We start from the raw sequence: 23,204 nt of genomic DNA on the forward strand, positions 1-23,204 counted from the left end.
ATTTTTTGCAAGAACAGTTTTTGTGTGGAACTTGGATTTTTTGAACTTCTTTCATAGTCTTGCAACAAGTAGCTACAGAGTGGGTCATTTTGCTTTTGTCTGAGATTTCTATTATGTGAAACTTTTGTCTGACAAACTGGTGGGAAATTCGGAATTTGTTAAACTGCTCTGTCTCTGTCTGTGGGTGTGGAGTCAGCCAGTCTGTGATAGCTATATGTGTATCAAAGGGTTCTGGGCACAGTTTTTTGCTGCTCTACATCTAGCTGTGCAGAGAAGACAACAAATATCTCAGCTCTAAGTAGTGAATGAGAATTGTTTCCTCTCAATAGAATATGTCTAAGTCCATGTGTGAGTTAAGATGAATCAGGCAAAAAAAAGGTGCCGTAAATATATAAATGCACAAATTGTTGTAGATTCATAGCACATACATAGGTGCACATGCGATGCAGACACAGAACGTTATATGGAAAAATTAATTTTTCTGCTAAATTCTCCTGTAATAATTTATTTGAAAAATTTCAGTCATAAAATATTTACTTTGTCCCGTGAGCTTTTAAACTACTGTAGAATAGCACTTGTCAAATTGATGTCTGAATATAAAATATAATTTTTTCTGTGAAAACAGAAGACAAGCTGAAGCTATGTCAAATTATGGGAAAATTTCGAGGGTTTTGTACATTTGAAATTAGAACATTTATGGCATACAGAATTGGTGTTCTGCCCTGAGGACAGGAATATTCCGCCCCCTTTCCAGGGGAAGATTTTTGTTGAGGTGCAGTGTGTTTCATCCCTCTGCATCAAGCATGTTCATAAAGAAAACTATATGCACACTCTGCAGGTGCAGCTGAACCAGAAATTACATTGTGCCAGTTTCCAAGTGTGAATTTTGTCCCCTTTGCTTCCAGAAGTGGAGGGAGTGTTTGAAATCATGGCAGAGAACAATGAGAAAATAAACACCATTAAACTGTAACCGGGATCAATCTGGTCGCGTGAAGTATGTGCCTCAACAGAGTTGTTCACCAGACTTAAGAAAGAATTTCCACCAAAACCCATAAATGACAATTTCTCCTTGATACAGGATTTTTTATCGCATTTTCCCCTTCCACTTGTCTATTACCAGAGTAAATAATTTCTATTGCCATACTATGTCTTTTTCGGTGATCACTTGGTCTCTTTCTCTTTTGACAAGTCCCATTCGGTATTATATTGTTTTTATATTACTTTCATATTTATTTTACATACTTGATATTTATATTAATTGAATTTTAAAAAAAGCCTCTCTAGCTGTACTTTTTAAAATCTCATTGTATAAATACCATTTACAGTGGAATTAACTGCTGCTATAAATGCTGAACATATATGTAGCCTTAAATAATAATACACTGCAAAAGTTAATGTCCAGTTTCTCAAATCAGCCATTAACAAGGATATTTTTGAGTTTCCTCATTCCCCTTCTTGCTGCTACAGTTTTCAGTACGTTATCACTCATATTGTATTTGCTACACAGAATGGCAAGCCATGAGCAAACCCAGCTACCTCTGAGGTTGTCCCTGCTGTAGCAGGAGTCTGCGCTATGTGACCTCCTGAGGTTCCTGCTGACCGAGTTTCTGTCATTCCGTTATTGCATTTTCCCCACTTTCTCTGTTCCACTCTGAAAGGAAGTTTACAGATACAATCAACTAAAATTATTAATTCAAATGCCAGTCAAAATAATTTACTATCTATGGAAGCAATGCAAGTAAAAGATATAAAATCTCTGTGGTTCAAAATAGAAAAAGTAGGTTTTTTGACTGGTTTTGTGCTGCAAATTCGATGTGGTTGGTTTGATTATGTGTTAATGAATTCATTTTGGAGTAAAGTCAGCTTACATCTGGGTTATTTGAACTGCCAGAGAATAAATTTAGGTCTAAGCCCCACTCTGCTGAAATGTATGAATCTACCTGGACTCATGAAGTTTGTGAATCTTTTTGAAAGGATGTTTGCTTGAAATTGCGTGAAAAGTATCTAATGAGACTGAATTGTTTAAATGTACGTCAATAAGTTGACATTCTTATTTTGGCAGGTTTTCTTTATAAATGCTAAAAAAGATTCCGCAGTGGCTTTGTAGTCTGTTGTTACCACATTTATATTTTGTATTTGTCGTTACCGTGATTTAACGAGTTAGGTCTGTGGGGCAGCCAAGATACGCAGGAGTGCGTCACTGTTTTTTGTGAGTTCTTTAAACTATTAAGATACTTTTATATTGCAGCTGCATGTGGCCTGCGCTAATGGATACAAGAATGTTGCATCTCTGGTACTGGATCATGGGGCTGATCTCAATGTAGTGGATAATCAGTACTGGACACCCCTACATTTAGCTGCAAAGTATGGACAGGTAAAGCATGAGTTTTCTACCTGCTTCGCTTTTCTTTGTGGTAGTCTTCTGTCGCAATAGCAAATACTTTTAAGTCACGGAGACTATTCTGGTTTTAATGTGAAAAGCTTATATATTTCTGTGCTATAGGAGGCATCTCAAATGACAGAGAACATTTGACAATAAATATTGTGGAGCTATCAACCTAATACGGCTCATTAAAATCGATCTACCCTTAACAGCAGTCTTTCTCCAGCAAAATTAAATACGTGCTGAAATTTGGAAGGCAACCAAAAAAAGCACTTTTGTCTGTTATGTTCTTATATTCTGATGTCAAACTCTTATTTTTAGCTAGCTGTTTTGCTGTGTATATCTCTGTGAATGAATATCCAGGATCCACTTAACACAGTAGTCGCATTCAAAGTTTTCCAGTCACTGAGCTGTAGAAGGGTGCCCTGGGTTTGGGATGTGGAGGTCATGACTAAACATGACTTGTGCCTCTTAACATCCCACCTTTTCACTTTGCTTCATCCTCACTCTCCCAGGACATGCTCAGTGTACCATTGTTTTCATCTGACCACTTCAGGAGAGCTCCCCACAGCTCTGACTGACCCACCTCATGGCTCACAAATCACCACTTACCCACAGCTACCTTGCAAAAACCTCTCTGATGCATCCTAGCTCAGCCTCCCATCTTCTGCCCTTTCTCCTGTCCTCTCTTTGCTGCAGCTCCTGGAAAATTCCTCCCTTCCTTTCTTTGTCTTCCACCAGGAGGGGCTGGACTTCCTCTGTCATGGACAGAAGACTGGGCTTCCCAGTGTTGCCCTGAATACAAATTGCTTTCTTCTGTTCAGATTTCTGATGATGGCAGGGATATCTGTCCTGATGCTGTGGATGTAGGTGTACCAAGTTAGTCAGAAAATGCTATGAATTCTAGCTGTCGAGCTATTCCCCTGTTTCTTTGGTACTTTGCCATCTTGTAATGCCTATTTCTATCACTGTCAACCATGCTTTTAAAGAGGACTCAGAATGGCCAAACGTTGTTGATCCTGAACAGGACTGTGTTTGGTTTTCTTTTTTTATTTTCTAATAAATATAAAAAAAAAAATCATCATGGACTTCTGCTGGAGTATGAACTCCATAGTTAGATAATATTATTTCTGTTTCTGATCTCACTGGAGACAATCCTGTACTTTCCGCTGAGTGTCCTGCCAATGACTGAGGAGAACTAGGATTTTTGGTCATATCTATTTCTAGTATCTCTGCTGTTTTTTGATACTCGTGTGAGTAAACCTGTGAAATAAAACATGAAAGTGCTGAGATATAAGGGGTGGGATGCAGCTCATTTTACTACACCCTTGCGGTGAAAAAAAAGTTTGCGGTGAAGAAATCAGTCAGACTTTTTCTTTTCTCCAATCTGGTTTCCTTTATTCTGAAGCCAAATAAGCAAGTGAGAGAGCAAGCAAGTGACAAGAGCGAGAGAGAGCAGCAGCAGCCCGGTATACTCTCCCCATGTAGTCGGATTATGATTTATGGGAATCCCTAACGTTTGATCAATCCTAGTAGTAGTAAAAGAATACCTTTACTCACAGATGGTCCTTGTCTGTTCCCGTGGTGATCCAGATAAGGCGAGGAGCCCTCTCTGGGAAAAAGCTCCCGAGGGCACCCAAGGGGGCCCTGTTCTTACCGGGTCCTGCAGCCGAAACGAGTAGGTCCCATCTGGGGTGCCCATTGATTCGAAGATCCGGTAATAACCTAACAGTACAATGTGTACTGTTAAGCAGGTATCCTTTATTATGGCACCGGGCACACAGCGGATCTCTCCTCCAAACATGCGCACCAAGCACCCTTTTCATTCCAGGTTAAATACAATCACAATATACATATTCATTATATTTGTGAGAAATGCTTAGCATATTCATGGCTTTTCCAAGAACTAATTACCATATATTAATGTCTTTCATGCATGTCTGTTGGCACCTCCAGGTGGTCATTGGGGGTCTTCAGATGAAGGCTTGTACTCTCATCAGAGTCTACTGGTTGACCTTTGTTTCTGCACAAACTCAGTTCTAAGATTACGTATACCATGTCCTTCCAGGTTGTTTTGCTCTGATCTTGTTGCCCTCATGGTGCCTCTTCATCTCTGTAGCTTGGTGCATCTGCCCTCCCAAGGCCGAGCTGTCTGCAGTAGAATTATTTAGGCATCTCTTATCCTACAGCTATCCCAGTTATCCATTGAGGACCAAAACTTGCTTTGGTTTTAATTATTTTGTTGTGCAATGGTTCTAATGACTTAAAGTGATAACTTATATCTGCATACATCCACTACATTCATAGGTAGCTTACATATATTTGAAGCAGAGGTTGGTACACAGTTACAGCATTAGATCATTATAGATGCAAGAATGCAAACTGTAATAATAAAAACTAACAACAGCTAGAAAATATCACCAAAGCCACTTTGTTATAATTTCACATTTCTTATGATCCCTTCTATCAATCTTCCATAGGTTGTGTATAGCTCCAGCACACCCTTAGTGATCTGAATACAAAGCCAAGATTGCTTTTTTGGTGGGGTTTTCATTTTTTTCTTTTTGTTTTTGAGTCTTTCACTGCTAGTGATCTGCATGTTAAGATTTAAAGAGTAGATTCTGAGCATGCTAAAATGTCTAATAAAAAGCAAAAAAGACATGTATATAGGTAGGTAGGTCTAATTCAAGTAGTTATGCATATAGATTATAATTCACCTGTCAGACTGACTTCTTTAGAAAGCTGCTACATATGCAATATATTTTTAGGTTTGCAAAACCATTTAAAGATACAGTTCGGTACTTATGTTATGTATTGATTCATGTCCTGTTGCTTATTAAAATGACATATGTGTATTTCCTTATTGCATGTGTTCTCGTTTCACTGAATAAATGGCTTCCAACCTCTTTTTGGACTTCAGAAAATAGATAATACACTTTATAGCAAGAAGATAGTAAAAATGTAGTAAAAATCATAGTAAAAATAAATATGCTTGAGACTAGTTATGTCTGTTGGGATATAGATTTCTCCTATTGAGATTCCCTATGTCTGTTCTTTTACAGAATATGAAAGCTCAGCATATTTTCATAAAAGATTAAGTCATTGGCTTATATATGTATGGCCTGAAGTGTACCCTCGGCAGGTTCTGGAAGGTTAAATTTACAGAGAAAATTTTTCTGCAAAAATATACCGAACTGAAGTTTTGTTAGCAAGTGAGTCATCAGTGACATTTTGCATGTACTGTAGGTTTCTTTTTTGCATCCCAAATTCTGCTGCCCTCACTGATCCCTCTGGATCCTAATGCAATGCTGCAGGAAGGCACCTACTCACTCTACCCATGTTCAGACCTCAGCAGGGCAAGAAAACTCTTATTCAGAAGTAATGTGGTTGCATGATGAGGTCTTTAACTCGAGCTACAATTTCTTACGTTTCAGGATGGCTTGCAAGTTCAGGCTTTGTATCACATTAATGTAGTTAGGCTGTAAGTCTCTTCTAGTATGAAGCCTAAACAGTGGTTTTGTTGAAAAGGACTTGAAAGGGGAAAGGACTGGGGATGAACTTCTCTTTGATTATATATGTGTAGCACGTTTATGTTTGCAACATTAGCCCTGGATGACTTGAAATACCCTTTTTGTCGTGAAGTTTTTTTCTTTTTGAAACGGTCCATACATGTAAAGTTTGTAATTGAAAGTGACTAATGGAAAAAATGTCTTTCCTCTTGAAGTGTTCCAGGAGCTCAGATTGCTAGAATGTGAGATGATCCTTTTTGCTGGCTCTTTTGTTGACCTGTGTCTCTCTTTATGTCCCAGATGACGATGGCAGTGATTCTTACTGTTCCAGGAGTTTTCAGTGAGAAGCCAGGGACCAGCTGTGCTAGTCACTGTACAGGCATTGTGGGTACACGTGGAGGAAGACAAAGGAAATAACGTTGCACTCTTCCTCACTAAAATTAACAAAATACCTTCCCTTTGTAGTGTTAATGAATAGCACAATTTGGAGATATATATTATCATCATGGATAATTTGCCATGCTTATTCAGGAGATAAATATGCCTTTCATGTGGATTCTGGTTTTGAGAAACGAGTAAATAATTTATATACCTTTGTAAGAGGGATTTATTATGTATCAGGGAAAATACTCCATCCAGTAGCTAAGCCATTGGGCTGTTTTTAAAATTTCCTTTCTTATAATGAGAATTTTGAAACATCTTTTAGCATTAGTATGAATTCATGCGCATATCATAGTCACAATTCCATTTTGAGTAATTAATTATAGACAAATACTATCATTGTTACTATTTTGGGAAAAAATATTATGGCAGAATGGGAATAACCATAGTCAAGTATGTTATAAATTAAAATATATTTATGAGGAAATAGTTATTTTTTTAGTCAAAAATATTAATGTTTGCTGAGAAAGTCATTACTATAAATTCTGGACTCTATCCCTTACAGTTTCACCCTCCTGTAACACATATTTGTGGCAGGTTTTTTTTAAAAGTCTCACTTGAAAAATTCACTACAGTGATAAACCTCTATGTTCTAGTAGAAGACTGCAGAATATCATACATTCATAGAATCATACAGTGGTTTAGGTTGGAATGGACCTTATAGAAAAGCTAGTTCCCACCCACCTGCCATGGGCAAGGACACCTTGTACTAGACCATGTTGCTCAGGGCTCCATCCAACCTGCCTTGAACACTTCCAGGGAGGGGGCATCCGTAACTTCTCTGGGAAACCTATTCCAGTGTCTCACCACCCTTTCTTCCTTATATCTAATCTAAACCTATCCTCATTCTGCTTGAAGCCATTACCTCTTGTCCTCTTACTACAATGGCCTTGTAAAAAGTCCCTCTCCAGTGCTCTTGTAGGCCCCCTTCAGGTACTGGAAGGCTGCTATAAAGTCTCTCTGGAGCCTTTTCTTCTCCAGGCTGAACAGCCCCAACTCTCTCGGCCTTTCCTCATAGCAGAAGTGCTCCAGCCCTCGGATCATTTCTGTGGCCTCCTCTGGACCCGCTCCACCAGGTCCATGTCTTTCTTGTGCTGAGGGCTCCAGAGCTGAACGCAGTACTCCAGGTGGGGTCTCACCAGAGCAGAGTAGAGGGTCAGAATCACCTCCCTCGACCTGCTGGCAACGCTTCTTTTGATGCAGCCCAGGATACGGTTGGCTTCTGAGCTGCAAACGCACACTGCTGGGTCATGTGGAGCTTCTGGTCAACAAACACCCCCAAGTCCTTCTCGGCAGGGCCGCTCTCAATCCTGCCTGTACTTGTGCTTGGGATTGCCCAGACCCGTGTGCAGGACCTTGCACTTGGCTTGTTGAACTTCATGAGGGTCAAATAGGCCTAGCTCTCAAGCCTGTCAAGGTCCCTGTGGGTGGCTCGAGGTCCCTGTGAATGGCAAAAAAATCTATTTGGTTTTAGTTCACTGTTCTTTTCAATTGTTGAGAGGTTTCCTTTCCTTCCAGGAATGTATTTGAACAGAAAAATTACCTCTTCTTGTCTTGTAGCTTGTCTAATAAGCAATGATCCTTTAATGACTGGTCACAGAGATTTAAAAAAAGCTGTTCTAAACTACTGATATTTAGTAGTTCGCTAGCACTGCTGCTGCAAGACCTGCCGCCAAACCCCATCCCCACCCAATACAATTAATATTATATTCCTTGAGTCATAAGGACTGATAGTTTTTTTGTGATTATGAAACATCTACAAAATGCTTAATATTTCAGATATATTTTTATCTGGAGAAGCTGCTTACCTTAATAAAGTGCAATTGGAGTAATTATACAAATAACAAATTTAGTTCTTGAACTATTTTATGTTAAAGTCCTTACAAAAATACAATTTGCATATTATCTTATGAAAAAATTTGAGTAGTAATATTCTTATGAAGAAATTCTTACATTTTTTTAGAGTGACATCCAGACTCAGTTGAAGGACTTGAGCCCTGTACATATACAGTTTTATGTTTGCAGCTGCATGAAATACAAAAGTGAAAATCAATGCTAAATGTACAAAAGGAAAAAAAAAACATTTTTGGCTATTTGTAAGACAATAATAATAATAGAGATGGTACTAATTTACCTAGGGAAAAAAAAAAAGAATCCACCAAAGTTTAAAATTTATAGTGAGAAACTTTTATTTGCCTTAGTATAGGAGGAAAGTTGTAGAGAATAAAGGTGCTACAAGCTTCTTTTTACAAATCTCAAGCTGTAAATTAATATGCAATGTAAGTGGATTATGAAAAAATTATTGCTCCAACTTTCACAGTAAAATATGTGAGAAATTATTGAAGCAAAGGTACATTATAGTGAGTGAGCTAAGCATGTGAAAGACATCACACTCATGCCTTATAATCAAAACTTGGCTTGTAGAGACACCTTGATAATGGCAAAACCAATTTTATTTACGACAGGATTCTTCTCAACCAGATTTAGCCAGCTACAACTTAAGTACAAAGTCAAAGTTTTGTCTTGTTTAATGTGAAGAGTCACCTCTAGAGTGCAATTCGGACTAATCTAGGAGGTGTATTTGAAACAGATGTGATGCATCATTACTTAGAGGTCTGACCCTCCTGTAGAGGTCATGGGCAACTGGCATGTGTAAGAGGTCTGCCTTGGACATTTTAAAATTTTACAGGAGGAATCCAGAACAGAGTGCAGGGAAAATGGGCCAAATGGTGGGTCTGTTGCCCACTAGATGTGCTGGGTCTCCCCAGTCATCACGAAGGGGGCATGGAGTTGATGCCTTACTCTTAGGCAGCGTAAAGCTGCACTGAGCAAATCCTATAGAGAGAGTAAATACTTAAAATACCGATCTTATCAAATGTCAAACATAGCAATAGGTTGTTGCGTTGTTTCCAAACAGGGAATAACTAAGAGTTTTAAGTGCCCATATGTATTATCTGCTGTTTAAAAAAAAAAAAATCTGTACCTGTCTTTACATATATTTGTAAAGAAGAGCAGTCTCATGGATAATTTTACTATCTAAAATTTGCCAGAACGGTGTTAGTCCAAATATTGAAAAAGGGCATTGGTGAATGATAAATTAATTGTCCTATTAGTGTCAGAGTGTGTAGATTCAGAGTAGAACATCTTGCACAGGAGTAGAGGATATTATAGTGTGTTGGAGGGTTGTGTACAGGGTATGGGTACTGAGTACAGAATAAGGCAGCTGAGGCTACTGCCTGAGGGTCAGTCTCTCAGCTTGTAAAATGAGGATGTGCTTTGCAGGAACAGATCAGGTTACCAATGAATGCAACAGACCATTAACTGAAATGCTACCAGCTGCAAACATTAAAAAATAATGGTAGTAACATTAAAAAATAGGCATATTTTTAAGCAAGCTTATTCTGAGTTTCAAGGACTGTTGTCAATTTCCTCCCTGTATTTGTTAGAGCTAAAAGCAAGTTTTCATTTTTAATGCACACTGAGATTCCAACATTACACCAAAAATGCATATTATTGAGCTATTAAGGTCAGAGTTGCTTACCTTAATAATATGATGGCATATAATAACCTTTTCAACACACATGCAAATCTGCATCAGCGACACGCAAAAACCTTTTCAGAAGATTATGAGGGCAGCAAAACTAGCCTCAAGAAATTAGAGTGTGCCAGGGTTGCCTACGTGAATTTTAACAGAGCCTTTTGGACATACACACCCTTAATACTGTAATTGATGGCAGTTTGAAGTCCCTTGTCTCATTCACACGCAGCATGAGGAGTGCTGGTGTATACGTGGCTGCTGCCTGTGCGCACCAGAGTCAGGCACACATCATCACTTGGGTGCCACACCACTCATTCTGGCACTGATACCAACTGCTTCAGGGCGACTTGTATTTCTCAGGCTGGCCTCCTAATTTGAATTTAGCACAGCAATCACTTTGTGAGCAGCTAGTAATCTGGCATTGGTAGTGCTGTCCCCGCTGGACGTCTTCCAGGCTCCTGTGATCAGGAGAACACACACTCGCCCTCCCTGTGGTGGGAATAGGCTGCAGCTCTGACGTTTGCCTTGGGTACTTTGGCACAATTCCCAGGCACAAGCTGTTTCTTTGTTGTTTATCACAGAAATGTCACCTTTCAAACCAGCTATCGGAGGCATGCAGGTCAGAGCTGACTCCCCAGCAGCTTAAACACTACCTCACCCAAAATTTCATCCTAGAGGGATGCTGTCTGTGTCTAAATTGTTAAATTGCTAAATAAAAGAAGGCTAGCGATTAAGCCAGGCAACAGTCTGGCTCACATTCATATTGTTTAGAGCTAGTTTCCTCTATAGGAGATTAGTCTTGTTTGTAGAGAGCTGGTTGGAGTGGTCCCAAACAGAGTCAGGGACAGAGCTAACAGTTAAGCAGTGTGGATTATAAGGGATACTTAAGCTTGCTCCATTGCACTCTCTTACTTAGTGAGACAGATTTAGCCTCTGGCTTTGAGATTGAAGAGTTTCATGATGTCAAAAAAAAGGATAAGAGAATTGTTGAACTGCTGACTACCTCTCCAAGAGTAACTCCTGCACTAGCAAGGATTTCTTCCCATTAATAAATTGGAAATATCCCAAATAAATAAAAATTGTTTAGAGAGCTCAGATGTCTACCTGATGTTTCTTAGCATGTTACATACATTCTGTGTCACTTTCAAAATTTATGTATGAATTTGCTGTTCTGTAAGTATATTCTCCCTTAATATGCGTTTGGTTGGCTTGTTTGCTTGGACTGAATCATATTCCTCCGTCTTGTTAGTTCATCCAAACACAGCATTCCTTTCAGATCATAGAAGGGACTCTGTGCTTCTTGCCGAAGTCCAGACAACACACCTTCTTACTATGTGATCTAATTTTCTCGTTGTTACCAAAACACATTAGTCATTTCAGTCAATTATGAACTGTAGTTTCATTTTATTTTCTTTAAGTGCATACTGACCTTGAAATAGGAAAAAAATCCACATCCATCATTAGAAGATTCTTCAATGTATATGGGAGATCTGAACTCACTGTAGGAAACTATATTTAATCTCGTTCAAGTTTGGCCATTGCAGTTCCTTTGAATGCAGTTGCTGGACTTCTGCAAACACATTCCACAAATGTTTTCAACTAGAAGAGCTTAATAAGGGGGTGCTTGTTCAGTATTTCAAAAAGAACAGAGTATAGTCACTCAGAGAGTACATATTTTCCCTGTCAAGCAGTTGGAATCTTTCATTTATGGCCAGAAAATCCTCTAGAGAATGTTTTATCCAGACATATTTCACCCTCTTTTCTTTAGTCGTTTTGTTCATCTGTGGCATCTGTGATTGTACTCAGGTAGAAGAGCAGCATTTCGCTTCAGATCAAATTACACTCATTTTCCTCAAGCAGAGAGACCTCTTTGGGATTTCTGCCTGTGATATCATTCTTTCACTTTCAGTATATTCAGAAGGTTTCTATAAATGATTCAAATGCTAGTTATGGGTACAGAACATCAAGGCTAGAAAAGCTAGATTCACACAATACGGAATGATAAGAAAACAGATTTACAAGTTTGAGCGTCATATACAGACTAGGGACAACCTCAATTTACAAAATTACTATAAAATTCTCAGTATTTACTGGTATGTTTTTAAAGCCGAGATGTTCACAGACTACATTATATGCTTGTTTGGTTATTGCAGGGTCTCAGTGATCGATATAAATTTCATTTTCTTTGAAGTACCAGCTATAGTAACTTTCTCTCATATACGAGAGGCATAAATAAAAAAGATGTCTAATAAGAGTGTTCAGGCACAAACTTTGAGAAGTGCGAGATTTATGATCCTCTCTCTAGTATTAATATGTATCTTGTAGGAACATCAACTTATAAGCATCTTTAATCACAAGGTAACATAATATTTTTCCTCAATTTATTTTATTTTTTTCTCTGTCTAATTTCCTGGTGAATTGAAAAATAGAAATGTAGGTTATCAGTCTTGAAGTAAAGACTGTGGAAGTCTTTACTTCAGCAGTAGAAAAACTTTTGAGTAACCTTTGTCACTTGCTTAGATAGCTGATAACACTATAAGGTTGTGCTTCTTTACTTGAACTATTCCAGAGGTTTAAAAGGCATACTCTTAGGCTATATAGGTTAAACAAGCCAGCTGCAGAGGTTTAAAAGGCATACTCTTAGGCTATACAAGTTAAACAAGCCGGCTGCAGAAAGGTAGGGGTGACACTTGGGGAACCTGGGTTCTGTTCCAAGCTCTGTGTATGAACAGACACAGTCTTTACAGTTCGTTCCTCCCACACGTAACCTTATTCGTCCCATTGCCTCCAGTCTGTTCCATTCTTGTCTTTATTCTGTTGCCTTATTGTTTCATTCATTTGCCTGGCTTCACGTCCTTTCCTCACGCATCTTATCCCAATCCTTGCACAGCCAGCTTCTGCCCCTCCTCCTCTGCCTGGTTCTCATCCAAGCTTTCTCTTTTCTCTACTTTGGCTTCATGCCAACCTTCCTGCCTTTCTGTTACACTTACCCCTTTTTCCCACTTGCTCATAGTATCAATCTCTCATGTTCAGTCGCAGTGTTTTTACCTCACCACGTCACTTTCTTCTTCCATTTTCTTTTTCTGCTTAGTCTGTCTCTACCTGCATCCTGGCTCCTTGCCACGTCTCTCTTCTTCCTTTTCAATTCATTGATTTCACGCTGTTAGTGCCAAAGTCCAGCATTTTATCCATGCTCTGTTCTATTTTTAACTCCACTCTTTCTGTCCTGCTGCTAGTCTCATTCTCACAACCTACTTTTTCTAATCTGTTCCACTTTGCTGACCACCAGTGGTTATGGTCCCCTTTTTTCTGCACTCAGATAGAAAAAATATATTCCTCATGTATATTGTACTAAGAATGGAAATCTGTAATGAGTTTTAGGCATCATTTCCTGTGTCTAGAGCAGTACTGTGGATCAGATTTGGAATCACAGTGAAAATGCTGTTTAGCCTCTGCATGATATTACTTTTATTTAGGGGTTTACATATGAGGCTTTGGCTTTAAGGGAGACTCGGTCTTCTAAGGCATGCTGTTATGTAATGGAGAATAAATATATTAGCTTCAAAACTCAAGTCACATTAATAGTTTAATAATTACCTTACTCCCAAATGTTGGGAGTCTCTGTCTTGGGATTTGGTTATTTGGTTTGTTTGTTTCACTCCCCAGTAGCTTAAAGTCCCTAACCTACGTTTTTCTTCTTAATGTCCTTGATGCTTAGTGAAATGCCTATTATCACCCCGTTCCATTAGTTAAATAGTCTCCAGTGTTATTCTAACGAGTTTTATTACTCCATGACTTATCTGATTATTTTTTTACTCCGTGACTTATCTGATCTGATTTCTTCTATCTGCTGAATATTTGGCTAGCGTGAAGTTACAGGACTTCTATCACAGAAGCTTAGTAATGATAATAGTAATAGTAATAATATAAATTGGAACTACTTCCCTGATTTATTTTTTTTTATTGCAAAACTTTTAAACATCGAAGTGGATATTTAAACAGAGCCACTGATATTAGCTAGACTAATATTTAAGCCTGCAGTGAACCATACTAGCAAAGGTGGGCTCTTTGATTTATCCATTATAATCAAAAAACTGTCTTGTAAGCATCTAGTGGCTGATTTTTGCAAAGGTTTGAAACTTGGCTGAGTTTTGACAATTTTCCAAACAGACAACAAAAGGAATGTTCTCAGCCCACAGAATTCATTTTCTGCCCGATACAAAGTCTTCAAATCATACACACATCGGAGCTCACAAAGGGTCAAGCAATATTTTTTCCCACACCTTGCTCCCGAAGTGCTTCATTTTTGGTTGATTTATTTTTCTGCTTAATTTACAAAAAAAAAAAAAAAAAATCATAAGCACAGGCAGCAGTCCTAGCAAACTGCCTAACAAAAATCACACAGTAAGGTAAACACACACTTTTCTAGCCCAGTGAAGTAAAGTTTAGCATTATGAGCAGTAGAAAACTGGGTCTTACGAGCGCAAATGTAGGCCATCTCACTCAGTGGTGAAGACTGCAGATTATAATGGTGTGTATGAATGAATGCCATTTCATGTATTCTGCCTGGGGATGTTATTGTATTTAGTGAATAAACACCTTAATATTAAAATAATACTTTGGGATTTCACTGTGTTTCACATGATAGCATGAGACTGATGGTCCAAAATTATACTGATTTGGATGTAAGGTGGCTGATCCTCTAGTTTCCTATTATACGGCTTTGTGTCACTGTGGATGAGAGCACGGTGGGGACTATAGCCAGAGAAAATGGAGTGGGGACAGCAGGTGGACGGAAATTGCAGGAAGGGGATGGGGAGGCCTTAGTCAAAAAGAGCTGAGGAGCGGATGCCAAGAAGGAAAAGAAAAATAACATTGAAATGGGATAAAAGCATCAATAAAAGGGCAGAAGAAAACAAGCTGGGGAGATAAATGTAGGGAGCTGGGAGTTTCACATACAGGGAACAGAGAAAAAGGGCCTGAGGAAGAAGAATTTATGGCGGGGGAGGAGGTAAACAAAAGGTTGATGGTGAACCTGGTCACTAAAGATGGTACGAAATGTCCAACACTGAAACGGAAAGAGAGGAGTGGAGGAGTAGAGAAAAATGTTGGGTTTGACAGGGAAGAAAAGTGAAAGACTGAAGGAATTCACTGTTGGGGGTGCATGCAAATTGGATGATGCATATTCATTGCTGTGCAAAGTAGCACATCAGGACATTTGCATAAAACCTCCAGCTTTCTGAATTTAACAACTTAAGCAGGTATCTCTCCAATGGTAAAGAAAAGGGAATAAATGATCTGAGGTAGTGGCAGTGGGGCTTGGATAATTAGAGTTCAAAGCTCAGCCAGAGCCAGCAGCTTATCCTTTGCAGTTGCTGACACAGATCTGGCATCCTGTGCATAGCTTCAGAGGAAAATATCTGACCAGACAGGAGAAGACACTTCTCAGGCGCACGGATTCTGCTCCCCAGCTAATTCACTAGCAGTAAAACACGGCTTGAGAGCAGTTTGGAGCTGCCTTTGCATCCTCGAGTGCAAAGGGAGATTCCCGAGGAATCTGTGTCACTCCTTCATGCCGGGTGTTTCCTGCTCTGTCACCGCAATCACTTATCTGTGGAAACAGGTCTCACAGTCTGTCAGCTGGCCAGCACCAGTGCTTCTAAGCCTGTAGTTCATGAAACTGGGCTTGCTTGGATAACATTTAATGTTTGGTAAAACTTAGCCCCTTTTTTTGTCACGGGGAAATTGTATTTGAAGGCTTTATAATGTGCCTATTGCAGTAAATTTATTTATGCTGCCTGTTGTCCACTTACAGCTTTCATTTTCAGTGTTGCACTCCATGTTTCATGAGGTTTAAAGAACTATTCAACTCCAATGTTCACCTGTCCAGGCAGTGTTTTCTCTGTTCAACGGGGCATGTTTTTCTAGCTACCTAGATCATAAGTGTTGCTCCCATTAATGTGAGTTGAACTTCATTTCCTTGTAATATTTCCCTTGAAGACTAAAGCTCAAGTTCACAGTAGGCAGGCTGGATTTTTTCCCACTTGCTATTTTGGAAAAAAACCCATAGATATTTTGGCGTAACTGCAGTGGTCTGCCTGCTCATCTGATCATGAATTCTGTCTTGTTTATCAAGCTCAGAGTTTCTACATGCACAAAACACCTTTTTATTTAATCTTGCATATGCAAAGTTATAATTAGTATAATCTTTCTTTATATATTTTCATTAAGAATTTCCTGTGTCCAGAAACAGTCAAACTGTTAGAAGTTTACTAACAGATTGATTCTGATGGAGAAAAATGGTCTTTTCTGGAAAAGTCATAGGTGACCTTTGCCACATTACACAGAATCACAGAATGTGTGAGTTTGGAAGGGACCTCTGGAGGTCATCTAGTAGAGCCCCTCTGGTCAAGCAGGGCCACCTAGAGCAAGCTGCCCAGGACCATGTGATAGAATCATAGAATGGTTTGGGTTGGAATGGACCTTACAGAACATCTAGTTCCAACACTCGCCTGCCAAGGGCAAGGATACCTTCCACTAGACCAGGTTGCTCAAACCCCCATCCAACCTGCCTTGAACACTTCCAGGGAGGGGGCATCCATAACTTCTCTGGGAAACCTATTCCAGTGTCTCACCACCCTTTCTTCCTTATATCTAATCTAAACCTATCCTCTTTCAGCTTGAAACCATTACCTCTTGTCCTCTTACTACAATGGCCTTGTAAAAAGTCCCTCTCCAGTGCTCTTTTAGGCCCCCTTCAGGTACTGGAAGGCTGCTATAAGGTCTCTCTGGAGCCTTTTCTTCTCCAGGCTGAACAACCCCAGTTCTCTCAGCCTTTCCTCACAGCAGAGGTGTTCCAGCCCTCTACCCATTTTTGTGACTCTCCTCTGGACCTGCTCCACCAGGTCCAAGTCTTTCCTGTGCTGGGGGTCCAGAACTGGACGCAGGACTCCAGGTGGGGTTTCACCAGAGCAGAGTAGAGGGTCAGAATCACCTCCCTTGCCCTGCTGGCCATGCTTCTTTTGGTGCAGCCCAGGATATGGTTGGCTCATCAACCAGCATCCCCAAGACCTTTTCCTCAAGGTTGCTCTCAGTCGCAGTCCATTCTCTGCCCAGCCTATGTTTGTGCTTGGGATTGCCCAGACCTGTGTGCAGGACCTTGCGCTTGGCTTGTTGAACTTCATGAGGTTCACACGGGCCCACATCTCCAGTCTGTCATGGTCCCTGTGGATGACATCCCTTCCCTCCAGTCAACTGCATCACACAGCTTGGTGTCATTGGCAAACTTGCTGAGGGTGCACTCAATCCCACTGCCCACGTTGCCGACAAAGATGTTAAACAGCACCGGTCCCAGTATCAACCCCTGAGGTCCACTTGGACATTGAGCCATGGACCACAGCTCTTTAAGTGAGACCATCCAGCCAATTCTTTATCCACTGAGTGGTCAGTGCATCAAATTCATGTCTCCAACTTAGAGACAAAGATGTCATGCATATCAGTGTCAAATGCTTTGCAGAAGTCCAGGTAGATGACATTAGTTGCTCTTCCCTTGTCCATCAACACTGTAATCCCTTCATAGAAGGCCACCAAATCTGTCAGGCACGATTTGTCCTTAGTGAAGCCATGCTGGCTGTCACCAATAACCTTCTTATTTTCCATGTGCCTTAACATAGTTTCCAGGAGGATCTGCTCCATGATCTTGCTGGGCACAGATGTGAGAATGACTGGCATGTAGTTCCCCAGGTCTTCCTTTTTACCCTTTTTAAAAATGGGGATTATGTTTTCCCATTTCCAGTCTGTGGGAACTTCACTGGACTGCCACAACTTCTCAAATATGATGGATAGTGTCTTAGTAACTTCATCCATGAGTTCCCTCAGGACCCTTGAATGCATCTCATCTGGTCCTATGGACCTGTGCACCTTCAGGTTCCTTAGAAGGTCTCAAACCTGATCTTCTCCTACGGTGGGTGGTTCTTCATTCTCCCAGTCCCTGCCTTTGCCTTCTGCAGCTTGGGTAGTATGAGTGGGTCACTCATCAGTGAAGACTGAGGCAAAAAAGTCATTGAGTATCTCAGCCTTCTCCATGTCCTGGGTAACCAGGTCTCCCGTTTCCTTCCAGAGAGGGCCCACATTTTCCCTAGTCTTCATTTTATAACTGACATACCTACAGAAGCTTTTCTTGTTGCCCTTGTTATCCCTAGCCAGATTTATTTCTGTCAGGGTTTTAGCTTTCTCACCTGATCTCTGGCTGCTTGGAAAATTTCTGTGTATTCCTCCCAGCCTACCTGTCCTTGCTTCTACTCTCTGTAGGCTTCTTTTCTGTGTTTGAGTTTGTCTGGGAGCTCCTTGTTCATCCATGCAGGCCTCTGGCGTTTTTGCCTGACCTCCTCTTTGTTGGGATGCATCACTGCTGAGCTTGGAAGATGTGATGATTGAATATCAACCGGCTTTCTTGGGCCTTTCTTCCCTCCAGGGCTTTATTCCACAGTAGGTCCCTGAAGATGCCAAAGTCTGCTCTCCTGAAGTCCAGGGTAGCGAGGTTGCTGTACACTCTCCTCGCTGCCCTAAGGATCTTGAACTCCACCATTTCATGGTCACTGAAGCCAAGGCTTCCCTTGAGCTTCCGATTCCCCACCAGCCCTTCCTCCTTTGTGAGAAAAAGGTCCAGCATAGCACTTCCTCTTGTGGGCTACTTTATCTCTTGGAGAAGGAAGTTATCATCAACCCAGTTCAGGAACCTCCTGGATTGCTTATGCCCTGCTGTGTTGTCCCGCCAACAGGTATCAGGGTGGTTTAAATACCCCATGAGGACCAGGGCTTGTGATTGTGAGGGTGCTCCTATCTGTCTATAGAGGACCTCGTCCACTTGGTCTTCCTGGTTGGGTGGCCTGTAGCCAACCCCCACTATAAACTCACCAACCCCCCGCCTGCCTTTAAGATCTCGATTGTTTTCTCATCCATCCCCAGGCAGAGCTCCATGCACTCCAGCTGGTCACTGACGTAGAGGGTGACACCCCCTCCTTGTCTCCCTTGCCTATCCTTCCTAAAAAGCCTATATCCTTCCATTTCAGCACTCTTGTCATAGGAGCCATCCCAGCACATCTCCGTGATGCCAACGAGATCATAGTCCTGCAGGCATGTGCATGTCTCTAACTTCTCTTGTTTATTCCCCATGCTGCATGCATTTGCATAGAGGCATTTAAGTTGGGCCCCCAATGAAGCTGACTTACTGGCTGGAGTTCCTTTGTGCTGCCCTTCAGGTGCTATCCTGCTGACCTGTGATCCTGTTGTCCAGACAGCTTTTGAGTGTCTCCAAGGATAGAGATTCCACACTTCTCTGGGCAACCTGTGCCAGTGCTGGGCCACCATCACAGTGAAATAGTGTTTCGTGGTGTTCAGAAGGAACCTCCTGTGTTTCCATTTGTGCCTGTTGCCTCTTGCCCTGTCACTGGGCACCGCTGAAAAGAGCCTGGCTCTGTCTGCTTTTCACCCTCCCTTCAGGTATTTACCCTCATGGAAGAGATCACCCTGAGCCTTCTCTTCTCCAGATTGAAGAATTCCATCTCTCTCAGCCTTTCGTCATATGTGAGGTCCTCCAGTCTTTTAATGTGTTTAGTGGCCTTTTGCTGGACTCTCTCCTTGTCTCTTTTATATTGAGGAGTCCAGAACTGGATACAGTACTCCAGGTGTGGCCTCACCAGTGCTGAGTAGAGGGGAAGGATCACCTCCCTCGACCTGTTGGCAACACTCCTCCTAATGCAGCTCAGGATACTACTAACCTTCTTTGAGGCCAAAGCACATTGCTGGCTCATGTTCAACTTGGTGTCTAGCAGAACAGGTGGCCCCCAGTATGTACTGGTGTCTGGGGTTGTTCCTCCCCAGGTGCAGGAATTTGCACTTCCCCTTGTTGAACTTCAGGAGGTACTCATCAGCCCATTTCTCCAGCCTGTCGATGTCCCTCTGGATGGCAGCATAAGCCTCTGGCATATCAGCCACTGAAACCAGTTTGGTACTCTCTTCAAACTTGCTGAGGGTGCACTCCACCACAGCCTCCAGATCATTAACGAAGTTGTTGAGCAGGATTGGACCCAGTACTGATCCCTGGGGTACACCACTTGTTACTGGCCTCCACCTAGACTTTTTGCCACTGACCACCCTCTGGGCCCAGCTATTGAGCCATTTTTCAATCCACCTGAATGGTGGGGTGGCAGTGCATTACCCATTTCCCTGCTTGGCAAGCATCACATCCGAACAGGCTGTGAATGGGGCTTTACAATGTAGGTTTGAAGATATTTTGAAGACTTCCTTACTCGTATAAGGTGCAGCCTCGAAAAAACACAGAAACAGGTATTCGAAAATGTATTAGTGATGGTCAAAGTCACAGACTGATCTGAGGTGGGAACTGGAGTCTGAATGCTGAATGAGTGGGATTACGTAAAGCATGGAGGGTCTATGAAGGCCTTTGAAAATGAGGGCAAGCAGCTTCTGGCTTGGTGAGAAAAGAAGGAGTCAGGAGGGAGTCTAAAAGGTAGGACTTTCTGATTAAAGGGACAAGACAGGAAAATATTCTTTGCAGGAGCATTCTCAATAGTCAAAGGGAAAGATATCCAGTGAAAGATGTCGAGAGAGGTAGAAAAACTGTGATATGGACAGAGCACCAAAACTGTGATATGGACAGAGCACCAAGAATAGAGAGAGCACCGTGTTTTATTTGTACAGAAAAGGCAAGTAAGTTTGTGTTTGGTGAAGGCGGGTACTCAGAGAGAAGTTCTGAAAAGAGAAAAGTAAGGTCTAAGGGGCTTCCTGGTGTCCTGTTAAAAGGCACTGAGTAGGTAATTAAGGACATAAGAGGAGAAGCAAGAGAAGTGATGTTTTGTAAGCAGATGCTTTAAATAATTGCCATTACTAGTAGTTTTCGTCACAGTAAGTCATCACATTGTGTATTTTTTTGAAATGGCAAAGGCAACACTGGAAAATAGGAATATGTATATAGTCATTTTATTCTTAGAGTCTACAATATTTCATTAGGTATTGCAGTTTCTCTTAACATAGTCATATCTACTTTGTTTGTAACTCTGCCATTGAAATACCTTTGGATAGTGGTAATTTGCTCTAATTATTCTACAAATATTTCTACTGTGAGACACAGTGCTGAAGATATGCCAACTGGATTTTAAAATACTCCTTCTAAAACATGTGTGAATGAGAGTAAAACTAACACAGTTAGTTTCGTGTGTCCACAACCAGGTAATTTAAATTGCCAGTGACCTGAATACCTTAGTCTTGGTGATTTGCATCAAGGATTCCCAGCTGGAGATATTTCACTGGCAGCAGGAAGCATTGATATTGGAGCATGGGATTTCTTGTGGCATAAATCCAAACTTTGGTAACCCAAAAACCTGCGTATTGTTTTTAAACTGAAAGTGCATTTAAAATCCCTTTCCTTTGATACAAACACTACCATTTTTCAGAATGGCTGTTAATGAGATTATGCAACTGTTGCTGATTTAGTCACCTCAATGACTAAGCATGTTCCATTTTTTCATAATGAAAAAACACAGAGATATATGTTTTGAGAGGTCTCAGTTGAAAGCGGGGCTAACTGGATTTGGAAATAAACCTGTTATAGCTTCCTCCCTGCTTCCACAGTTTACTGAATTTTCTGCTGTTACTGCCAGAATGGAAGGCCAGCATTGGAAAGCTGAGGAGAGCAAGATCATTTTATTTTTATAGAAATTTGCAACATTATTTTCCTGTTTTTCTGTGATTAGATGTTTGGGTGGTTTTTTTTTTTTGCATTTAACTGATTCCTCCTTATCATGGTGTTTGTAGTAAGTTGCCTCTCTGGCCTGACATGCTGGAGAGTTGGTCAGAGAGGAACCTGATGAAGTTCATCAAGGGCAAGTGTAGGGTCCTGCACGTGGGGAAGAATAACCCCACACACCAGTACAGGCTAAAGGGTGACCTGCTGGAGAGCAGCTCTGTGGAGAGGGACCTGGGCGTGCTGGTAGATGGTAAGTTAACCATGAGCCAGCAGCATGCCCTTGTTGCCAAGAAGGCCAATGGGATCCTCGGGTGCATTAAGAGTGTAGCCAGCAGGTTGAGGGAGGTTCTCCTCCCCCTCTACTCTGCCCTGGTGAGGCCCCATCTGGAGTACTCTGTCCAGTTCTGGGCTCCCCACTTCAAGAAAGATGAGGAGCTACTGGAGAGAGTCCAGCAAAGGGCTATGAGGATGGTGAGGGGACTGGAGCATCTGTCCTGTGGGGAAAGACTGAGGGAGCTGGGCTTGTTTAGCCTGAAGAAGGGAAGGCTGAGAGGGGACCTTCTGAATGCTTCTAAATATCTGAAGGGTGGGTGTCAGGAGGATGGGACCAGACTCTCTTCACTGGTGCCCAGCAACAGGACAAGGGGCAACAGGCACAAACTGAAGTGTAAGAAGTTCCATCTGAAGATGATTCTTCACTTTGAGGGTGTCAGAGCACTAGAACAGGCTGCCCAGAGGGGTTGTGGAGTCTCCTTCTCTGGAGATCTTCAAGACCCGCCTGGACGAGGTCCTGTGCAGCCTGCTGTAGGTGACCCTGCTTTGGCAGGGGGGTTGGACTAGGTGATCTCCAGAGGTCTCTTCCAACCCCTGCCATTCTGTGATTCTGTGATTCTGTGTACTGAATCCATATTGAATTTTATTATTTTTGTTGCAATGATTCATTTCCTGTTTAGCCTTTATTTATTTATTGCTGTTTTTTTATGCCAAATTATTATCCTTTCCCTTTGCTGCCTTCCAGTTCAGGTCTCATTTATCTGTAGCTCTCTTCTTGCTCTCTGAAGAATCCTTTCTTTTCTGCACAGCTTATTTTTCCCTGTGCGCATCCCAGCCTCCCCTGTTAGTTACATTTATGTTATAAATTCTCTGCTTTATCATATATCCAAAAGTGCAAACAGTTCTCTCATTTAGTTGAGCTCTATAAGCACATTCTAAATGTCTTTTTGGCTCCTTGTGCAGTTTCTTACTCCTTTCTGACCAACGGGTTTATCAGGGTAGACGTTACTACAGGCTTTCATGGAGAAATATCTCTGGAGACTCCATTGCAGTGACAGAAGAGCTCTCTAAAAACGGTTGCTTGCAGCATTCTTGCAGGAACTGAAAAATATGTTTTAGACTTTTTCATTATATGACACACTACCCTACTCTACTGTACTATAATTGCTGCCATTACTGGTAAGTTAAATTATTTTGGTAAATAAAAATATGCCAGTTTTAACTATGGACAGAGAACAGATATACTTCCATGATGGCTGTGAGTCAGACCCCTTTGGCAGTGATGGTAGACAGTTG

General features: G+C 41.2%; 1 protein-coding gene across 5 annotated transcripts in view; it reads left to right on the top strand.

The window, feature by feature from the left end:
- MYO16 (myosin XVI) overlaps positions 1 to 23,204 on the top strand; it is a 411,384-nt gene that overhangs the window by 185,499 nt on the left and 202,681 nt on the right. For all 5 annotated transcript variants that reach the window (XM_075424696.1, XM_075424706.1, XM_075424665.1 and 2 more), the window contains one exon: positions 2,249 to 2,374. In XM_075424696.1, the coding sequence (XP_075280811.1) occupies positions 2,249 to 2,374 (126 nt within the window). The remainder of the gene's footprint in view (positions 1 to 2,248; positions 2,375 to 23,204) is intronic.

This window comes from Opisthocomus hoazin, chromosome 1 (genome assembly GCF_030867145.1).
Source record: "Opisthocomus hoazin isolate bOpiHoa1 chromosome 1, bOpiHoa1.hap1, whole genome shotgun sequence".
Taxonomy (NCBI): domain Eukaryota; kingdom Metazoa; phylum Chordata; class Aves; order Opisthocomiformes; family Opisthocomidae; genus Opisthocomus; species Opisthocomus hoazin.